A 21,907-nucleotide genomic window follows, 5' to 3' on the forward strand; every position below is an offset into this window, starting at 1 on the left:
GCCTGGCCCAGCCCTGGCTGTTCTGGGTATTTGAAAAGTGAACCAGTAGATGGATGATCTTTCTTTGTCCGCCCATCTCGGTTTCTCTGCCTTTTAAATTCATGAAAATAAGTTAAGAAAAGATGTCCAACATTTGTTTTAAAAAATAAACAAGTAAACCAAAAATATTTGAGGCAATAGCAACTGCTATTTTGAATGAAAGTGATTCATTTTCTTTTCCCAGTGGGGGAAGAGCTCTCATGAGCATGGTTTAGATGTGAGGATAATATAATTGCTGTGGGTGAACTGTGTCCCCTAAAAGATATGTTGAAGCCCTAAGCCATAGGACCCAGGAATGTGACTTTGAAAATAGGGCTTTGGGCTGTCATTGTGGTACAGCACCTGTGATGCGAGCATCCAGTATCAGGGTGTTAGCTTCAATCCCAACTGCTCCACTTCTGATCCAGTTCCCTGCTAATGCATCTGGGAAAGCAGTGGATGATGGCTCCAATGCTTGGACCCCTGCACCCATGTGGGAAATGCAGGTGGAATGCCTGACTCCTGGTTTTGGCCTGGCCCAGATCCAGCTGTTGCTGCCATTTGGAGACTGAACCAGCAGATGGGATTTTTTTCCCACTCTCTCTTTCTCTCTGCCTTAAATAAATAAATAAAATTTCTAAAAAAGAAAATAGAGCACTTACAATTATAATCAAACTAAGATGAAATCATGCCGAACCCCATATGATTGGTTGATATCTGTCCCTTTAGAAGGGAAATATGGACACAGAAAGACTCAGAGGAAAGATGGCCGCATGAAGGTAGAGGCAGAGACTGAAGTGATGCTGCCAGGGGCTGGGAGGAGCCGAGAAGTGTCTCCACTGAAGCTTGCGGGTACAGGGCTGTGCCAGAACCTCGATGCCAGACTTTCTGCTCTCAAACTGCAAGAAGATAAATCTCTGTTGTTGTAAATCACCTAGGATTGCAGTCATTTGTTATGGCAGCCCAAGGAACCCCAGACGATGGCCAATCTATATTTATCCCAAGCGTGGCAGGTTGCTGTAGCTCAAAGGGACATGCAGCTCACGGCACTTTGTGGGGAGTAACGTTCTAGAACAAGACACTTGCTGGCAGGAGAGTTTTCCCTTTCTACCCAGGAGGGCACACTTCCCTCTAAATTTCTCTAGTCTTGGTTGCAGACACAGTAGATACCGAGTCCCATGCTAAAAGGAAGAAAAGTGTCTTTTCGATGACATAAAAACCAAAAAGAGGGAAACAAAACTCTCCTCTCGGTAACTTTCTTTTCGTGTTGCAGAAGCAAACTCTGTAAACAAGGACAAGGGGGCCACTACAAGGAAGTGCTTCTTTTTGACCTCATCTTTCATTTCTAAGGGACATGATTGCTGTCACGAGTTCACATTTATTGGTCTCAGTCAGGACAGTCTGACAACTCATTTCCAAAGTCAGACTGTGAACTGAAATATTAGAAGACGAAAACCTCCCTGCACCAAACACAACTCATACCCTTGCCCATCAGGTACAAATCCAAATAAATTGATGCATTTTTCAGGACACATGTGGAATAGACTTCCTATAGAGAGTGCTTCTGTGCTTAGCACTGGTTACCTGCATCTGTGGATATTTTCAAAGACAATCCTTATTGCATTCACTTGTCTAGACTGAAATCTTAGTACACAAGGATGCATTGGCAAGGGTGGTTGGCCCCATATAGCAAGCTTGTCTGCCGAGCAACAATAATTCCTTTCCAAATGTCATTTGCTGGTGTGCAGTCATGCGAAGCAAACCAACTGGATCCCACAGCCTCCAACCTCTCCCTTCCGTGTTTGCTCCGGGGCCCTTCACTCTTCAGTGCATTCCTACTGCTTCTTACTAGGCAACTCCTCATCTGCATGGGGCCACAGGACACTTCTCCTTGTCAAGATATACTTGTCCTACAGGCTACCACCTGCCAGTGCACTACAATCATCACTTTCAGCCACGCTGAGTTACTGCACTACTGTGCTCAGACTCCATAAAGCCCTCACATCTTAGGAGAGTAGGGCTGGCGACAAGGCAGAAGGGACTCTTCAGGTCCACGCCTTTGAGCCTCAGTTTCTTTTTTTTGTTTCTTTGTTTTGTTTTTCTAAACTTTTATTTAATACATATAAATTTCCAAAGTACAACTTTTGGATTATAGCAGCTTTTTCTCCCCATAACCTCCCTTCCACCTGCTACCACACCATCTCCCACTCCCTCTCCCATCCCATTCTTCATCAAGATTCATTTTCAATTCTCTTTATATACAGAAGATCAATTTAGTATATACTAAGTAAAGATTCCAACAGTTTGCACCCACACAGAAACATAAAGTATAAAGTACTGTTTGAATACTAGTTATACCATTAATTCACATAGTACAACACATTAAGGACAGAGATCCTACATGGAGAGTAAGTGCACAGTGACTCCTGTTGTTGATTTAACAATTGACACTCTTGTTTATGACATCAGTAATCACCCGAGGCTCTTGTCATGAGATGCCAAGGCTATGGAAGCCTCTTGAGTTCACCAACTCTGATCTTATTTAGGCAAGGCCTCAGTCAAAGTGGAAGTTCTCTCTTTCCTTCAGAGAAAGGTACCTCCTTCTTAGATGCCCATTCTTTCCACTGGGCTCTCACTCACAGAAATCTTTCATTTAGGTCATTTTTTTTTTTTTTTTGCCAGAGTGTCCTGGCTTTCCATGCCCGAAATATTCCCACGTGAGCCTCAGTTTCTTTAGTTCAATTTGACAAGCTGAGCACCCACTGTGTATGTGCAGGTACACGGAAAGGAAGGATATGAAGATAAGACATAATCTTACCCTCTGAAGGATGAAAGACTAGCAGGGCTCACATGTGCAGACAACTTCAGAGGAATTTTGTGTTTGTGGATGGAGAAAATTTTGGTTGACAGAGAAGCGAGTATGGTGCTCCAGAAAGAGGAAACTGTATGGGCCTAGGTAGTGAGGCCTGCAGGTAAGAGCAGGTGTTTCCCGCTGGGGGAAGAGTTTCCAGGCAAGAATGACCTATTTGCTTCTGTGACCTCTCCCAGCTGAATTGCCTACACTTCTTTCCTTTTTGTCTGCCTGTAATGCATATCCCAAGCCACTTGCTGAAGAGTTAGGATTTGTTTCTGTAAGCAATGGAGCGGTCTGGAAGATTCTTCAGAACTTTTTATAAAGGAAAAATTTGATCACCTACAAAATGGGAGAGAAGAATACAATGAACACCCAAGTTCCTCTCACTTGGTTTCAACAAGTAATAATTCATTGTCATTTTTGTCCTATAATATGCCAAACTATTTCCCTACTTTCATACTATTTTGAAGCAAATCCTAATCATCACAGCACTTCTTGTATAAATATAATGGTAGATACCTCTAAAAGACAAGAGTTGTTGAAGAAATAGAGCTATATTACCACCATGCTTAAAATACTGATAATAATAATACTTAAAATAATGATATCTTTGTATCAAATGTCTAGCCAATGTTCAAACTCACAATAATTTTATGTCATCATTTATTTTTGAAGACTTATTTACTCATTTACTTGAAAGTTAGGATTGCAGAGAGAGAAGGAGAGACAGAGAGAGAAAGAGAGAGCAAGAGCAAGAGTGTGTGTGAGAGAGAGAGATCTTCCATTCCTGGTCCACCCTACAAATGGCTGCAACAGCCAGGGCTATGTAAGATCAAAGCCAGGAATCAGGAACTCCATCAAGGTCTCCCATGTGGGTGGCAGGGGCCCAAGCACCCTGGTCACCTTCTGCTGCTTTTCTAGGTGCTTCAGGAGGGAGCGAGATCGGAAGTGGAGCAGTCAGGACTCAAACAGGTGCTCATATGGCACGTAGGCATTGCATACAGTGGCTTAACTCCCTGCATTACAATGCCAGACCTTCATCATTTATTTTAATTATTTTAGTTTGATTCAGGATCCAAATAAGTTCCATGAATGTGATTGGTTTCTGTGTTTCTTAGATCTCCTTTTAAGACTATAAATCTGTCCCATCTCTGACCATCTTTTTCTCAATATCTCTTTTTTTTTCCACTTTCAATTCATTTATTGGAGAAACAGGGTAGTTTATACCATAGAGTCTTCCATAGCCTGGAGTTCGGTGATTTCATTTCCATAGTGTTACTTAATATCTTCCCCAGGCTTCTATATATGCTATAATTTGATTGTTGGATGTGAAGGCTTAATCAGATATAGGTTCCTTTTAATTTGGCAAGAATATTTCATAGTGGATGCTGTGTTTTTCCATCAGGAGACAGACTCTCTAGATATATCACACTTTATGATATTGGCAGTCACTGGCGATGAGTGCCAGGATCCACTACCTCATTAGGTTTGCAGCATTATACCCTCTATTCCTGCCATGCCTCCTTCATTTATTAGCTGGAATCTTTCCATAGAGACAACCTGTCATCCAATCATTTCATATTTGATCACCCAGTGGGACACTTCACAAATACAGGCGGAAGAAAATGAATCAATAAAAATATCTAATTATTTCCAGTTTCCTATTTTTTTTCAAAATAATGTGTGAATTTACACAGCATCCTCACCCTCCAGTGAGGATCAATACATTTTGTATTATCATTGTTTTGATTTTGGTATTGTGATGAACTCATGAATGTGTTTCAATCTATCTCAATCATTCCCCTCATCAGTGCTCAAATTATCCCATCTTAGGCTAGTTCTGGGAGCCTAATTATGTGATTTTTGGTCCTTTTGACAGGACCCTACTAGCACTTGAGGACATCTCTGCTCTCAGGTTTAAAAAGATATCCCAGACTCATTTTTTTTTTATTTGAGAAACCGAGACAGACAGACAAATATGTCACATCTGTTGGTTCATTCCCTAAATCCTTGCAAGAGCAGAGTATGGGGCAGGCCAAAGCTGGGAGCCAGGAACTCAATCCAGACCTAACCTCAAGGGTGGCAGGAACCCAAGTACTTGAGCCACCACCTGCTGCCTCGCAGGGTACACACTGGCAGGAAGACGGAGTCAGAAGAGAGGCAGGGCTTGAACCCAGGCACTCTGATATGGGATACAGATGCCCAAAGCCGTGTCTTAACCACTAGGCTAAGTGCTCAGCCTCAGATTCAGGCAATGCCTAACCCAAACTTGGAATCACCCACTTCTTCAGGGAGGCTCCATTCCTTTCAGTGGAAGCATTCTATGATCTGAGCACCTGCAGTACTCATACAGGTTTGAGTCTGTGTCTGCCCTGTTTGGAAGGGAGCAGGCAATTTGGCCTGGCTGGACTGAGTTCCTAAAGTTGGACAAAAGATTGTGGAAGGAACTGGATGGGCATAGAGGAGTGATGGCCACAGGTTAAGAAGAGATGATGATGTTCTCATCCAAGACCATAGCTGTGGGGATGGAGAAGAGAATTAGAGTGGAGAGAAATTCTGGAGACCAAATTTAGATAAGAGAATTTAGCAACTGATATGCCAGTTTAAGGCAGTGGGGGCAGATTTGGGTAAAAAATCAGGGACCTGGTTTAAAGTCCAGCTCTGTACCTCACTAAACGTGTGATCTATGGTTCTCTACTTCATTTCCCAACTTCAGTGACAAACACTGTAATATAGGAATTGTACTGCCTTCCTCATAGGGTTGTTGAGAGAATTGGATGGGGTGGCAGTGTGTGAGACCCAGAAAGGCTAAACTGTAAAAAAAAAAAAAAAAAAGTGACCCTCCCCTGCAATGTAGCAAGTCTTACTACAATATGAAGGGTTGGCCTCGATCATGCCAAAGTTTCTTCTAGTCTTGTCTGCTCCAGCCCTTTCCACAGTCGGAGCACCTGCGTTGTTCTTGGATAATGTCATAGAATGTTACTAATGGACCCACCAGCATTTGCCTAAACCACATTTTATTGATTATTTAATTGAAAAGATGATGTAACAAACTTAATGCTTTCAACAGAAAACTAAATCATATATTCTTCTGGGGGATATTTTCTTTGTTTCATATCTATGCTGGCAGCTTTCAGTTTAGGAAAATTAGAATACTGTATAATGCTATTGTTCCCTTCAGTGACAAACATGGAAGAAATAAAAAGAACTAACAAAGTCCCCTAAATACTCATCAGTTAGCTCAGAGCCACTTAAAACACAATTCAGGATACTCAATGTGACCGATGATTATTATGTGAACTCTAGTTTTAGGAAACATAGTAATAAATCTTTGTAAAAATTAAGAGTGGGAGTAGGAGAGGGAGGAGGAAGAAGGGTAAGAGCATGGGTGGGAGGGAGGGTAAGGTGGGAGGTATCACTATGTTCCTAAATCTGAATATATGAAATACATGAAATTTTTATACCTTAGATAAAATTTTAAAAAAGGAAAGAAAATGTAGTATTACATTACCTCACTTCCTTCTCAGAAACTTCCCTGCCCATTATGTCAAGGATGCCTTGGAAATCTTTCTGAAGATATTTTGCTAAGATCTTATTTTTGAGGGATTTGTCAGAATAATTTTTGAATCAAGATTTTGCAGATCAGGGGCTGGCGCTGTGGCATAGTGGGTTAAAGTCCTGGCCTGCAGGGCCAGCATTGCCTTTGGGCTCCAGTCTGAGTCTCAGCTGCTCCACTTCCAATCCAGCTCTCTGCTATGGCCTAGGAAAGCAGTAGAAGATGGCCTAAGTCCTTGGGCCCCTGCACCCGCATGGGAGACCCAGAGGAGGCTCCTGACTCCAGGCTTCAGATCAGTTCAGCTCTGGCTATTGCAGTCTTCTGGGGGAGTGAACCAGCAGATAGAAGACCTTTCTCTCTCTCTGGCTCTACCTCTCTCTGTTAACTCTGACTTTCAAATAAATAAAATAAATCTTTTAAAAAAAGATTTTGCAGATCAAAATGGGCACCTAGTAGTTACTATAGCTAGACTGCCTTGCTAAAGAGGGAGTAAAATAGTCATAATATCTTTACTTTTTAATACAAATTCTAAAAAATTTCAGGGAGGGAGGAGGAGAAGAGGAGGAAGAGAGGGAAAAGTGACCCAAAGCTCAGGCCAGAAATAACTACTGTAGTCTTCCAAGCCCCTTTCTCCCAGGCACACACATACAAATGTTTTCAATATTTCATCATTATGTATATTTTATTCTGTAGCTTACTTTTTCAATGTATAGTGAAATATAAAGTTACAAGATAATTGGTTCAAGAAATTGTAACCACTTTTATACATTAGGACATAACGAATCACTTGTTTTTAAAAGCACTCCCTTGGTATTGCCTGGTATAAATGTTGAATGCTATCTGGTTTATCCAACCAACACTTTATTATCAAGCATTTTCAGTGTTTCCAATGAAAATTATTTGTATTAAAACAATTCTTAACTACAATGCACAAGCAAATAAAAACTCTGAAACTGGTCTGGATGGGTAATAGATACATTCTTGTCTATTTGTGTATATATTTATAGTTTCCATAACAATAAAAAAATCAGTACTTGAATGGGGGTTTTAAAAACTGTTATACAAGAGACAGCTGTTACTTAATGATCTACACATATATTTTCCCCCAAAATCTGGTTGTAGCTTTCTGAAACTCAAAACACACATTTCCCCTCCTTCTGTTAAGCCTCCACAGTGAAACTGTATTTTCAGGATGTCGCCATTGTTTCCTGCTCAGCAGTCGCACCTGCCTTTGAAATGTGGGGCATTGTGAGTCTTCACTTGGTGGTGTTGTTCTCTTTCCTACCAGTGACAGGGGAGGCCCTGCCTTTCACTCATTCAGGGAACCTGGCCTGTCCCACGGAAGGAAACTAGGGAATGGCCAGCTATCCTCCTGTGTCACACCACACACCACACAGGCTTCCCTGTTCTTCCAGCACAAGGTCAGGGCCACTGTCCTTGCCACCCCTCCACTGACTGTCCATGTGATTGATCTTCATGGTGGCGGAGAGCCTGCCCTTCCCAGTGAATCTCACAGAACAAGCAAAGCCAAGATTTCTAACGTGCAGCTTCATCTTTTCACTTCTTTGGTTTGTTCACAAGTTGCTCTTCAAGCTGAGATAATCTGAAACCTTATCATGATTCCTAAGGTTTAAGATAAGTATCCTGTTGTTTTTAAACTCATGCTGTTTTTGGCAGCTACTCCCTAACTAAACATTCTTATTTTTGAGTAGGTCAGAAAGTATCAGGAGTACCTGTTTGCATGATGAAGCTGGGGGCTATGTCCACATGGGTGAGGTTACCCCCAGCCACAAGGAGGGGTGTCAGCCCTGCAGGGGAGTCAGCACTTGACCATCCCTCTGTCCACTGTTGGGGCTAAAACATTGTTCGTATTTCAGAATCACCAAGATTGGAGAAGGCAGGGCCTGTGAGGCCAAGGAAACTCCTGAGTTCGTTGGTGACTAACTTACACGTTCAACATTTAGCATTTAAATTTACTGAACTTTCTCAGACTTCACTGGGTAATTACCAGTCCTGCTTCCCTTAGACTCCGATCACTTTTCATCACCAAGCTATTTTTAGTGATTCAGAAAATTCTTAACAATAGTCAAAGTTGGAAGTATCTTTCTCTTTCCTAGTTGAGCCCAAAGGTGACATTTTCATAATTTGCCAGAGAGTTTCAGAAGTTTCAGCTGTTTTTAGATGATTTCCAGGGCATAAAAAAGGCATTTGCATTTTAAGAAGAGTTTTGTACGTGTATTTATCAGAAAGAACAGATTTATAAGTTTAGCTTTTGCTATTCTCAATGAAGACTAAAGGCCTGACTTTTTTTTTTTTTTTTGAAAAAGATATTTGCAAACACTCCACATTGGTGCCTGCTAGTTAGCAACTTTGCCAATATCTCACTTTTTGGGTGGTGATCTGAGGTAAAATTTGAATTAAGTCTTCATTTTGCCTGCTTCAACAATGTATTTTAATCATCGACTCAGCAAATAGATTTGGAGTACTCCCTATACTCCCATGGTATTGTAGAACTGAGGATACTGCAGAAAACAAGAGAAACCAAGAATCTGGTTTCCTTGCAGCTGCATTTTAGCAAGGGGTAAATGGAAAGGAAGGGAAACACATTTACAGGAAAAGTAAAAGGAAGATCCAGGGAAGAGGTTCTGGGAATTTGGTGCTGGCAGGTGAAGCTGACTGCAACTTTAAGATGTAGGTCAGAATAGGTCTAATTGAGAAGATGACATTTGAACAAAGGTTTTAAGGAGGTGAAGGATTTAGCCATCTGGTTATCTGGAGAAAGCATGCGCTAGACAGAAGAACCAGCTGCTGCATGCTATAAAGGAGTCAGTGTGATTGGTGTAGAGTAAGCAAAGGAAAGGAAGGAAGCTCAGGTTCAAGAACAAATGGGGCACCAACTCACGTGGGGAGGTCTTGTCAGTCACTTTAGGAACTTTGGCTTCCAATCTGAGTGCAATGGGAAGCTATTCCAAGGCTTGGAAGAGATTAGTGACATCTGTTGATACACTTCCAAAAGATCAACTGTTGCTATGTGGAAAGTAGACCTTAGGAAGAAAAAGCTAGATCTTAGAGGATGCCACTGCAGTATTCCAGGAGAAATATGTCAGTAGTCAAGACCAGAGTAAGGGTGATGGAGGTGGCAAATGTGATTGGATTATGTATATAGTTTAAAGGTTTATTTCCTGAAGGACTGAATGCAGGGTGCTTAGCAAAAAAAGAAGATTCAGAAGTGACTCATGGCTTTCATTCTGAACAATTAGAAGGTTGGAGTCACTGAGACTGGGAAGGCTTCTTATAGGTAGCCTTCTGGGAGAAGGAAGTCCTGAAGCTCAGTTGTGGACATGCTGAATTTGAGATAATTAGGATAGAGTCAACTGCTGATTTCCTCTTAGGAAATTCATCCTTCTCAAAGAATGTAAACTGCATGAGGGTAGAGTTTTGTCTAATTCTTAAAACTTGTTTTATTTATCTGAATGGCAGAAAAGGAGAAGGAGAGACAGAGATAGAGAAATCTTCCATTCAGTGGTTCACTACCCAAATGGCCACGATGGTCAGAGCTGGGCCAGGTCAAAGCCAGGAGCCTGGAACTACATCTGGGTCTCCCGTGTGAGTGGCAGGGGTCCAAGTACTTGGATGATCTTCCACTGTCTTCCCAGGCACATTAGCAGGGCACTAGATTGGAAGCAGAGCAGCTGGGACTTGTACTGGGATATGGCATCTAAGGTAGCAGCTCATCCTACTGCAAAAGATGGCCAGCCCAGAGTTTTGTCTATTTTATGCAAGACTGTATTTCTAGAGCCTGGGACAGTCTTTAGCACATGTAGATGCATAGTTAAAGATTAATTGAACAAGTATTTATTGAGCATTCACAATGTGTCTCACTCTTGTTCTCCATCAGGGGAACAGAAAAGCTGAAATCCCTGCTCTCATGCACCTGATATAATGTAATAGAAGGAAGTAGACAAATGAAGTAAAATAAAATCTGTCATCTGCTGGTGTATACACTTGGCAGACATTAGTTGAACGTTGACTCACATGGCACTCAATATGTATTATTATAACCCTACAAGGGAGGAGAATGAGATTCCAGAGTTGGCAATTCATGCTAGCCTCTCTAGCCGAATCCCCTTCTACCACACATTCTGTTTCTCCTGGAAATGGACACAAATCCCTTGGGTTTCTCTTCACGCAAGTATTTAAAGGAAAGTCTACTCACAATAGGACAATTTCACAAATGAAGTTCTAGGCAGGATGCCTGGACCTGGGCAACCCCAGACTGGTTCACTCTCTTTGATCCAAACCATGCAGCTGAATTCATCCTGACATCTCAGGGCATTTTTTTTTTTTTATTCTTCATCCCCTTTCACACTCCTGAGGCCACCTTAATGACCTGCCATAAGGGTCACCAATTTTTCATCTGAAAGACTCAATCTGTAACCTTTCACAAAATTAAAAAGGTCACTACAGTAAGCTTTCATTTCATATAAATTTGAGAAGAGAGCCATTATCTCTCCTAAAAGTAAAACTTGATGAAATTTTTGAGAAAGTGAGAGAGAGTGAGAGTAAGAGTGAGTGAGAGAGAGAGAGAGAGAGAGAGAGAAAGATAGAGATTCCATCACATGCTATCCAGCGGTTCACTTGCTAATTGCCCATGATAACCAGGAATAGGCCAAGCTAAAGCCAGGAACTGAGAACTCAATGCCAGTTTCACATACAGGGATAGCAGGAACCACATCATTTGAGCCATCATCATTGCCTTCCCAAGTCAGCACTAGCAGGAAGCTGGGGTCAGGAACTACAGCCAGGAAAGTCCAGATCTTTGATATTGGATGTGAACTTCCTAGCCAGTGTTTTATGGCCAAATGCCCACCCTTCAAAAAACAATTTCAATTATCACTTCCTCTCATTCAGCCATCTAATATTTTCATTGTTTCCCCCAACACTATACCCCCAGCCTCTCCTATGCAGTCTACACACAGCCACTGTCCCTTCTTACTGTCCATTTCTTACTCAGTCTCCCTATATAATTTGATCTCACATTTCCTCCCTCACCAACATTAATTAGGATGTCAATGAAGAGTGATCATTTACTTTTAAAAGTTGATCATCCTTTCTCTTGCTGAGATCTACTTAAAAAGCAATCTGAAAGAGAATGTCACCTTCCTATTGAATGTCATCTCCATTAACATTGTGATTCTTAAGACAACACAACCAAGGCTCCCTGTGAGTTGAATGAGTGACAGTGTATGCCTTGATATTGCCTCTCATGCAGGACCGTCCGTGAACAATGACAGTTTTTGTGGCCAGCAGAATGCATGGTCCACCAATAACCTACTTCTTTTCTAGCCCAAGAAAGAGTTGTTCAATCCACCATATCTCTTTAGGTCCCTCTGATGAACAAGACACAGCAAGGCTCCCTTGTGTCATAATCCTGAGATACACTGAAATCCTCCCCTAATAGGACACACTACATGAACTCTGTAGAATGCCTGGGCCCTTAAACGTTTCTCTAAATATATAGAGACAGTGCATGTAGCCTCTACATAGCCAATAAAAACAGTATCCTTTTATCCTTGCAATAATTGTTACTGTCCTTTCTATAGAGTCCAAATTATAGTATGAAGCAAGAGTGCAGAGTTAGCAATCAAACGTTCACCACTCGTAAAGTGATGTCCACCTGCCATTTTTCAAAGGGATCATGCTATTGTCTGAATGTTTGCAGCCCCCAAAATTCATATGCTGAAGTCCTAACCCCCAAGGTGTTGATATGAGGAGGTGGAGTCTTTAGGAGGTGATGAAATCAGGAGGGTGTAGCCTGCATGGATGGGATAGGTACCCTCACAAAAGAGGCCCCAGGGAGCCTCCTTGCCCCTTCTGCCATGTGAGGACACCATGAGAGGGCGCCTTCTAGGAAGCAGAAAGTAAGCCCTCAGCAGACACAGAATCTTCTGGAACCTTGCCCCTGGATGACCCCGCTTCTGGAACTGTGAGAAACAAGTCTGTGTTGTTTAGGAGCCAGCCAGTTTATGGGGCTAGGCTGTTATGGCAGCCAGAGCAGAAGAAGACAGATTATAAAACTTCCCCAATAAAACTGAAATCATTTTTTATGAAAGGGCAGACAACACCAGTAAGTATCTATTATGGATCCAACAGTGAGTGCTTCATAAACTGTCAGTAATGAGGTTATGCTTCTGGATTACACAAAGCTGAAAGAACATCATAATGTTTTTTAACCAGTAGGCAGTCTGAATGGTAGCAAAAAGTTTACAACCATGGCCATTAAAACAAAACAAAACAAAAAAAGCCCTCTCAGCTAACCTCTTTCATGTTCAACACCTGTATTGAAGTCCTCATGTCCTTATTTTCTTGCTCAAGAGGAAAGAAAATCAGCTGTCAGAATTTGGAATGTCAGTGAGAGATACTATCATCAAAGTTATACAGGCATGCTACCACTCACCTTATTCTGTATAAATAGACATGGTTCCTAAATATCACACCTGGTAATTTCCCACAACTTTTTTTTAACCCATTTAACACTCTGGTGGTACAGATTTTGCCTTAGGTATAAAAGGTGCAAACTTCCATCACAGTCCAATTGTTCAAAGGATTTATTTTTTACATCTGCATTAAAATTCTGTCGAGTATGTTGCTTCAAACTCTGTATAGACACAGCTTTAAAGTGATCCTAATAAATGTATCCAGCAGAAATTATATAAACCTTACATAATTAATATTTGCATGATGTCTTAAGATCCTGGCACAAAAGACAGCACTGGAGTCCAACACTTCTCTGTATCTTTCTTTTTTAATCAGCTGCCAGATAGACTCCAGGTTGCCAGTTCTAGCTTCTGGGTAGGAACATTTCTACCATGATATAGATAATTATATATATATAATATATTAGAAAAGGAATGGTAGAAAGGGTTAGGCAAGGTAGCTAGGGATTCCACAGAAATCCCACCAATTATTCAGAAACCTGGGACAATGTACAATTAATGGATTTGCAATCAGATTCAAAATATTTCACTGAAGTGAGAGCTGCCTCTGAATCTTAATCCATGTAGTTGCTAACAGAGAAAACAGCTCTTAAATCTCTGTGTCTTCTTATGAACAGATTATTACACCTACAAAATGGTGTAGGACAAACAAAAGCCCCATGAGGCAGAGTTCAAAATAAAGCTAATCTTATGTCAAAGTTATTGCCTAGATGGAATATAAATGAAAGGCCCAGGGTAGAACTGTCAGATAAAATATGCAAGTACTTCAAAAAGTTCATGGAATATGGAATTAAAAGGTAAGTTTATTTTGGTGCAAAAAAGCAAATGAAATCCATGCACATTTTTTTCATTACACATATTTCCATGAACTTTTTGAAGACAACCAGTTGAATCTGAATTTCAGATAATCTACAAATAAATCAGTCCAAGCATGTCCTAAATATTGCATAGAACATATTTAGAATTCATTGTTTATTTGAAATTCAAATTGACTGAACAACTACTATCTGTATTTCCTAAATCTGGCAACGGTAGTCAAAAGAAAATAAAGACAGTGTATTTTCAATTGACATTATCCCATCCTGCACCAATGAGAAAGACAGATGGGAAGAATCCTCTAATTTTCTGTTTTATTCTAATGATTTCTAGGAGTTATAAAGGTACAACAATCTTGAGGTTTACGAACAAGGTTAAAATAGATGAATTGAAACAGGCTATGCTGGTATACAAGGTTATGATCAGCATTGAAAGGCCCATACATCAGAAAATCTGATGCTACATCAATCCCTGGCATTTAGATAATTTAAGCTGCAACTAAAAAAAAAATTTCAGCACTATATACACAAATCAGTCTTATTTTACAGTCATCTTTCATTTAGGTGTGAGACAGCCAATCCCTTTGGAAAACATGTTCAAAATGTCACTCTGTGCTATTTCCACAGGGTGCTTACTCTCCAAAGGAAAATTCTCGCTTAAGAAAGTCAGCTCAAGCAGTATAAATACTTGGTCACTATTTTCCCCATAAAAACAAGAACACAATTAGACCAGGTCCAAATGCTAAAGTGAAATTGCAGGTCTGGCAATTATTGATGACTCTGGGTTCTGGAGAGAGCCACTCTGCAGGAGTCAGATGAAATGGCCTGTCTTTTCCCAAGCTGTGTGCTCTGAATGACCCAAAATGTTGTGGGTTTGGGGATCTGACCTTTAAGGTTTAGCTGACTAGGGCTTCTGAAATACGCCAGTCTCTAAACGGCTCTGTAGAAGAAATGAAATCCTCCGTGACGCTTACCCTCTACCTGTTCCTCAGCACCTTTTTACTTTTTTATTACTACTGTGCTAAATTGGAGCCAGAACATTATCAACCTTTTCAAATTAGGCATTTAGTAGGTTTAGCAGAATACTTTCTTAATTTCCATACCGCGTTTGCTAGCACAGCTGCAATTGCAATGCAATATTAGTTGACACCTTTGATTTACATCATCCAAATGCAAACATGTGAGGGGTCTTCAAAAATTCATGGAACACATGTATTATGAAAAAAATGCATGGATTCCACATTTTTTCACCAAAATAAATGTAGCTTTTACTTTCATTTTCCATGAATTTTTAAAGTACCCTTGCATAAGCTCTGTTGTTAGCACAACATAGGTGCAGAACATGGTAAACTTCATTAATAAGAATAATAGAAACCACAATTGCTATCACATTTAAACATTAACCATATTAAACATTCACCCTGTCCCGGGAACTATAGGTATGTTCAGTCACTTAATACCTGCAATAATCTTGTGAAGTTTTATTCCTCCAATTTTGTACATAAGGAGACTTCAAGTGGTTAAAGTACTTGGCCTAAATTTCACAATTAATGACTAGGAAAGCTTAGACTTTTACCAAGGCAAATCTATCTGCAGAATCTACATGCTTACTACTTCAAAACACCGTCTTTGTGAATGTGTCAGATAACAAGGAAGGTATTACACCTCTGAGTTCAGGTTTCCTGCACGTCTTTAACTGCACCACAGATTTTAGGAGAACAGGAGTTAATCCAGCTAAAAGGAATGCAAGCAACTGTTCCTTGCCACCCTCAACAAACCACAGGTGACCTTGCTGTTGGTATAAACATGATATATTTTTGGTTTGCTTTGATATGTTTGTGGTAAAATTACTGAACCAAATCAGTAGTAGGCACAGAGCCATGGCTCATTCAAGGATATGAACATTCTAGATGTTAGTTACTTGGAGAAGCGGTGACAGATGCAAACACAGATAGGATCCCTTGGCAGAATGGGGATCTAGCTTTGCTGGTCTTACTCTCCAAGGGGCTCGATAAGTCTGTACAGGGGACCTGGTAATGACTTCGAATGCACTGTCCCTGAGGGGAGAGCAGAACACAGGGCAGATCCAGGGCGGGAAGAGTAGGATTGTCGGGGGGTGCCTCTCTTACCTACTACTACAAGTGTCTCTCTTTTATTCCTGCATCTCTGAGAGGAACAGCTCTCAGCTGTCCTAGGGAGGGAGTTTTTTTTTTAAGATTTATTTTATTTATTTGAAAGAGTTACAGAGAGAGGTAGAGTCGAGAGAGAGAAATCTTCCATCTGCTGGTTCACTCCCTAAATGACCACAATGGCCAGGCTGGGCTATCCAAAGCCAGCAGCCAGGAGCCAGGAGCATCTTCCAGGTCTCCCATGTGGGTACAGGGGCTCAAGGGCTTGGGCCATCTTCCACTACTTTCCCAGGCCATAGCAGAGAGCTGGATCAGAAGTGGAGTAGCTGGGACTTGACCAGTGCCCATATGGGATGCTGGCACGGCAGGCTGGGGCTTTAACCCACTGAGCTGGCCCCATAGGGAAGGAGTTTCTTAAATAAACTGGGCCATGGAATGCTAGAGGGCGTGGGAATGAAGAAGGAAGTGAACTCAGAGGGCAGCAGGAGAGGGGTGAGGATGGAAGCCACCCAGTGGCTGCAACCTCCCTCCTTTCTTGCTTCTGGTGCCACAGCTTGGAGGTGCAGGTCTGTGCTTTAACTTGGAGACAGTTGTCCTGGATGCCTTCCTTGTACTTGGTGTAAGAAGCATTGGAGAACGATATGTGAAATAGCTGGGCTGGTTTTCTGCCACAGTGAACCTCTGGAGAACTGAAGACCATCCAAAGTTTCTCTCTTCTTGCTTTTTTTAAATACAAGTGAATAAATGTAGGGACCTTGCAAGATCATTGACAAGGCACACAAGGCAAGTGCATGTTACAGACAGGAGAGCAGATGCTATGGATTCTGTATATTGTGTGGATGGGGGAAGCTAAAATATTGGGCCCTGCCAACCCTGTTTTTGGCTCAAAAAAGTATCATCTTAAAGGTTTCACAAAAAAAAAAAAAAAAAAAAAAAAAAAAAAGAGAGAGAGAGAGAGAAGAAAAAAAAAAAAAAAAGGAAAACTGAAGCCTCTAAAGTTGCAGGGGAAATAAAAAGAGAGAAGAAACCAGCGAATAAGCAAGAAGAGCTGTAGGACCACCCAAACCATGTTCACTTTATGAGCCCTCACCTCTTTCTCCTTTACCCACACACACACTTTTTCTAGAATGATGATATTTGAGATTCCGAAAACGTCTTCCTTTGAGTGCCAAGAATCTCGGGAAGCATCTGTGCCGATTTTTCTATCTTTTTTTGACAATTGAGTGCAAGCAGCTCCAGCAACAATGCTTACGGAGATTGATTCTAAGACACAGGCTTCTGAGGGAAGGGTGAAGCTCCCATGTGCTGCAGGAGTGTGGGATCTTCTAGGTGGAAATATAACCGGGGGAAAGGCAGAGGGTTTTGCTGGGACTCGGCGGTCCAGAGCTGGGAGGGTGTGATCTTCTTGGCTCAGATCCCCCATACATGAGTTGGAGTAGGGATGGGGTAGCCTCTTCACTCTGGTGGTGAGAAGAAACGTTTCCTCTCCCAGAACAGTGGGGCTAGACTGTAAGATGGCTGTGTGTGTGTGTGTGTGCACACACACATATATGTCTATATATACACACTTGCACACACACATAGCATACAATTCATAGAAAATTAGAATTTAAAGATGTTTATTTGGATGCAAACATTTTGTAAAACCACGCATAGTTTTCTTTATAGTATGCATATCCATAAACTTTTTGACGAGCCCCTTGGATGGATGCTAGACAGATATCTTCAGCTTTTTCGGAGCCAAAAAGAAAATCCTCTGCCTTACAGGGCTTACTAACGGCGATTCCCGGTTTTGCCAACTACCAGAGCTGTTCAAACCATTAAATAAATAAATACAGACAAGCCTCTAAACGTGAAAAGAATTCTAGCAGGGAGAAAGTACAGGCATATTCCATGGCCTTTTCGAAGCACCTCTTGCTTCGAGGATGGCGGGAGCCACCAGGCGCCAGGAACCTGGGACATCTACTGCGCCTGCCGCATCCAAGCTCTCAGCCCGGCCCCGGCTCCGCAGTCCACGCCGCCAGGGAGCGTTCAGGCGCCAGCTGCGGACGCGCCTCCACGCACCGTGTGGACCCCGCAGGGAAAAGGGGCTTTCTCAAATGTTCATCAAGTACAGGAAATAGCACGGACAACTCCAAGTTAGGAAACTTTAGGAAACCCTTAGCTTCTTTCCAAAGGATCGTCGTGATTCCTGCCCACAATTACAGGAACCCAAGAAACTCAAAGGGGATCAAATAAACAACAAAAATCACCCGGAGGAGAGCGCGGCCCAAGATTATCCTGAACGGCACAGCCCAGCGGCAGCGCACCCGGGATACTTCTCGCCACAGGTTCCCTTTCTGGTGCGTTTTCTGAAAAACCTGGGTACCCAAGCCCAGACTAAAAGCTCCGTCCTGAACCTCTCCCCAGCCGCCTCCCCACCGCCCCTCCACCTGCCAGGCTGCGCGCTCCGTTTCCAGCTCTTCTTTGCGGAGCACCCTGGGCCACAGGTTCCCTAAGGAGACCCCCGTGGTGCGCACGGGAGAGGCATCAGGAGGCGGGATGTGGATGTGGGAGTGTGTGTGCGAGGAGGGGGAGGGGGCGGAATAGATGGGATGCTAGTTTTAGCCAAATTACTAGTTTCTTCCACTGGGGGCCAGGGCATAAGGCAGACCGGCAAAATCGCCTCGGTGATCGCGAGCTCTACCCTGGCCAGCACCAATGCCCAAAGGGCTGTTTGTGCTGCATCATCCCCACTCGAAACTAGAAAGGGACGCTGGAGACCAGAGATGCCAAGCTTGGGCAACGCAGTCCAGCCCCAGCGGACGCGCAGCCCTGGCTGACGCCTTCCCAGAGAACGCACCCCCATCCGCTCCTCCGGCTCTCCCAGCCCTCCCAGGATCGGCCCGCGGCAGGAAGTTCGGTTTTCCGTACTCTGGCAGGTTCCTGAGCACCTGAGAAGCCTGGAGCAGCCGTGGCGCCCACCCCGGGCTCGATCGCGCAGCTCAGCCAGCCACCTGTTCCACAACGCCGGAGTTTGAGCGGGCGCGGGCTGCAGCGGAAGGGACCTTGTCATCTCCTCCCTCCAACGCTGCGCAGGGCTGCCAAAGATCACCTCGCCGGGAATCTAGGTACGCGCGCACCCCGGGCGACTGGCACCACTCGGGGCACCCGCGCGCCCCGGCCCCCAGAGCCGGCCACTGGGACCCACACCGCCCCAGATCTCTCCGAGAGGGCGGCCGCCAAGTACCTGCGGTGAAGATGCAAAGAGCGAAGAGAGTCTTGCAGACCATGGTATCCGGGGGCTTGGTGCCCTGCCCAGCGCGGGCGGTGGGGACTTTGCTGGGACTGACGGAGCGCTCTGGGCGCGGGCGGCTCTTTCTCTACCCCGCGGGCTGCGGTGCGAACCGGGAGGCGCGGGTTGCTGGGCGCGCTCGGCCCGGGTGGCTCGGCTAGGCGACGCGAAGGCAGCGCGGCACCGTCAGCTGCGTGTCCTCCGGCGCCCGGCGCGCTTCTGCTCCATCCCAGCCACCACAGTCCCAAGCCGCCTCCGCCTCCAAACCCCTCCCACCCGGACCCAGCGGCGACGCCGGGACCACCCCCTGGCCGGCTCCCAGCGCTCGGGTCCCGGGAGCCCGGGTCCAGGGCGGCCTCTGCTGGACAGTCAGGACGCGTGCTCGGAGCTGTGATCGGATTGAGCACTTGTTAGGAGCTCCTCGCGTTACCCTGGGACCCAAGGGGACAAGAGTGCGAGCAGCCCTGCCCTCAGGAATCCATCCCGGCTTTTCTTAAGGGAGCTTGCAGCCTTTAAAGAGGTGGCCATGTACCGGTTCAGGCCTCACCTCGCAGAGTCAGCACACTTCTTTCCAAGTCTGAAGACGTTTTAGTTCATTTGTCCAAACATTCCTGAGTGTATATGAAACCCTCCCCCACAGTTAACCCCGCTGCACTTCCTGGGGCCTGAGCCAGCACGTCTGCCGCCCTATTCAGCTTCTTACTAAACCAACAGCGAGTACTAATGACAGGTAACACTGATCATGGGATAACCAAGCCAGGTATTATACTAGGTGTTGCATCATATGTTCTAACTACCTTACAGAGTAAGAGTAATTATTATTTCATCGTACAGATGAGAAAACAAAGGGACAAAGAAAAGTGATGTGCTCAAGATCCCATAGCCTATGATATTATAGTTTGTTCTGCTCATCAGAACAAAGGCTGATGTCCAGTACCCTATTGCTGTGTGTAGTCCTCACTGCACTGTCGTAGTCTCATTTTCAAGGCGGGAAATGGGAGCAGGGAGAGGATGAAATGCTTGCCCAAGGCCACACAACTGGGGCAGTGTGACTGCCAACCTGCCCAGGCACCCCGTGCGTCCTCCCTGCTCTCCTCCCTCTAAGGCTCCGCAGCCACTCGGAACTGACCTTGCCCTTAACTCTTCCCCATTCACGCCACAACTTAGACATGCTTGGCCCTCACCCCTGTGTCACAGCGGCTGCCAGGTTCTCTCCCAGCTTCTGCTGTTCTTAGCCTGATGGTCCTCTCCTCTCTAGAGTGGCCACTGCAGGAGTCCCTTTAGGACTGATTTGCGTGGTACCCTCAGGAGCTATGAAGAGCAGCTTTCCTTTTTCTGTTACCACTCCGTGGAGCCCCATCACGTTCTCCATGGCAAGGTCAAGTCCTCTCCCTGACCTCACCATTGCCACCTGTAGGACTTGCTCACACTTCTGCAACCAGACTCAACAGGGCTCCTAATTTTTATTTTTAGTAAATTTATTGATTCCTGTTGGAATGAGAAATGGAAGACACTACAAGCAAGTGCCCTTCCTCCTTCGCACCTCTTGAGCCACAGAACCTGCAGATTCAATTTGTTAAAAATGGTCTCTGAATGTATTTGACCCTGAGAATGTTGCGGTTTCTAGTGCAATCTGCAGGATTAGGAAGAATTTCTGTATCTGGGTTTTTATTGTCCTGGAGGCAGGAAACGCACACAGATGGAGTTTTGCAGGGATTGTCTACAAGGCATCCATGCCCTTAAATAATGTGATTTAAGTTAAATGGCTATGGCAGAAATAAAAGTTTTGAAGACGACTTCACAGAAAAATTCATGCAATTGAAATTCAACAAAACTTTACTGCAGCATCTCTGGAGGGCAAACCATGTGTGACTCAAACTTTGACATCTAGGATAATGGTTTGGTAACTCAAAGGATTGTGATCCCTGCATACTAAGGAGTTAAAATTTCCAAAACGTTTGATTATACATACAACTGAGTTGAAATAATTTATTCAATTAAAATTGCTCTGTAAAACTTTTTAGTGTATTGATTTAGTCAAAATGTATTTAATTGTTTACTGTATGCCAGGTCTTTTGTGAGGTTGTGGCATATAATGGTAGCCACAGTCAGGGTGGGCTAGATTATGCTGTTATGATAGACCCGTACAAAGTGTCAGAGGCTAAGGCAATAACAGATAATTTCTTACTCAGCAGTGTCTCTACTGTGGAACCAAATTACTCCCCATAATGTCACATTGTTCCTTTCCCTAGCGGAACTTCCCCTTTACGAGGATTTTCCCTTCATGTTCCAAACTCAAAATGCTCTTTAACATTTTCCCATTCTTTTCCTGAAAGTTTCCTATTGTATGCATTACAGATGGATCTGATCTCATATATATATATATATATATATATATATATTATTTGACAGGTAGAGTTATAGACAGTGAGAGAGAAAAACAGAGAGAAAGGTCTTCCTTCCATTGGTTCACTCCCCAAATGGCCGCTATGGCCGGTGCTGCACCAGTCCAAAGCCAGGAGCCAGGTGTTTTTTCCTGGTCTCCCATGCAGGTGCAGGAGCCCAAGCACTTGGGCCATCCTCCACTGACCTCCCGGGCCACAGCAGAGTGCTGAACTGGAAGAGAAGCAACCTGGACTAGAACCCGGCATCCATATGGGATGCCAGCACCGCAGGCGGAGGATTAACCAAGTGAGCCACGGAGCTGGCCCCCTGATCATACTTTTTATGTCCTTGCTTTTTAGGACACGGTTGCATGTATGCA

General features: G+C 43.7%; 1 protein-coding gene across 1 annotated transcript in view; it reads right to left on the reverse strand.

The window, feature by feature from the left end:
- PARM1 (prostate androgen-regulated mucin-like protein 1) overlaps positions 1–19,413 on the reverse strand; it is a 112,731-nt gene extending 93,318 nt beyond the window's left edge. Inside the window, exon 1 of the mRNA XM_008267742.5 lies at positions 19,099–19,413. Coding sequence (XP_008265964.2) covers positions 19,099–19,141 — 43 coding nt within the window. The 5' untranslated portion in view covers positions 19,142–19,413. The remainder of the gene's footprint in view (positions 1–19,098) is intronic.
- Between the last annotated feature and the right edge of the window lie 2,494 nt (positions 19,414–21,907).

The sequence above is a fragment of the Oryctolagus cuniculus genome, chromosome 8, assembly GCF_051225735.1.
Source record: "Oryctolagus cuniculus isolate XC-2025 breed Fujian yellow rabbit chromosome 8, ASM5122573v1, whole genome shotgun sequence".
NCBI classification, from domain to species: Eukaryota; Metazoa; Chordata; class Mammalia; order Lagomorpha; family Leporidae; genus Oryctolagus; species Oryctolagus cuniculus.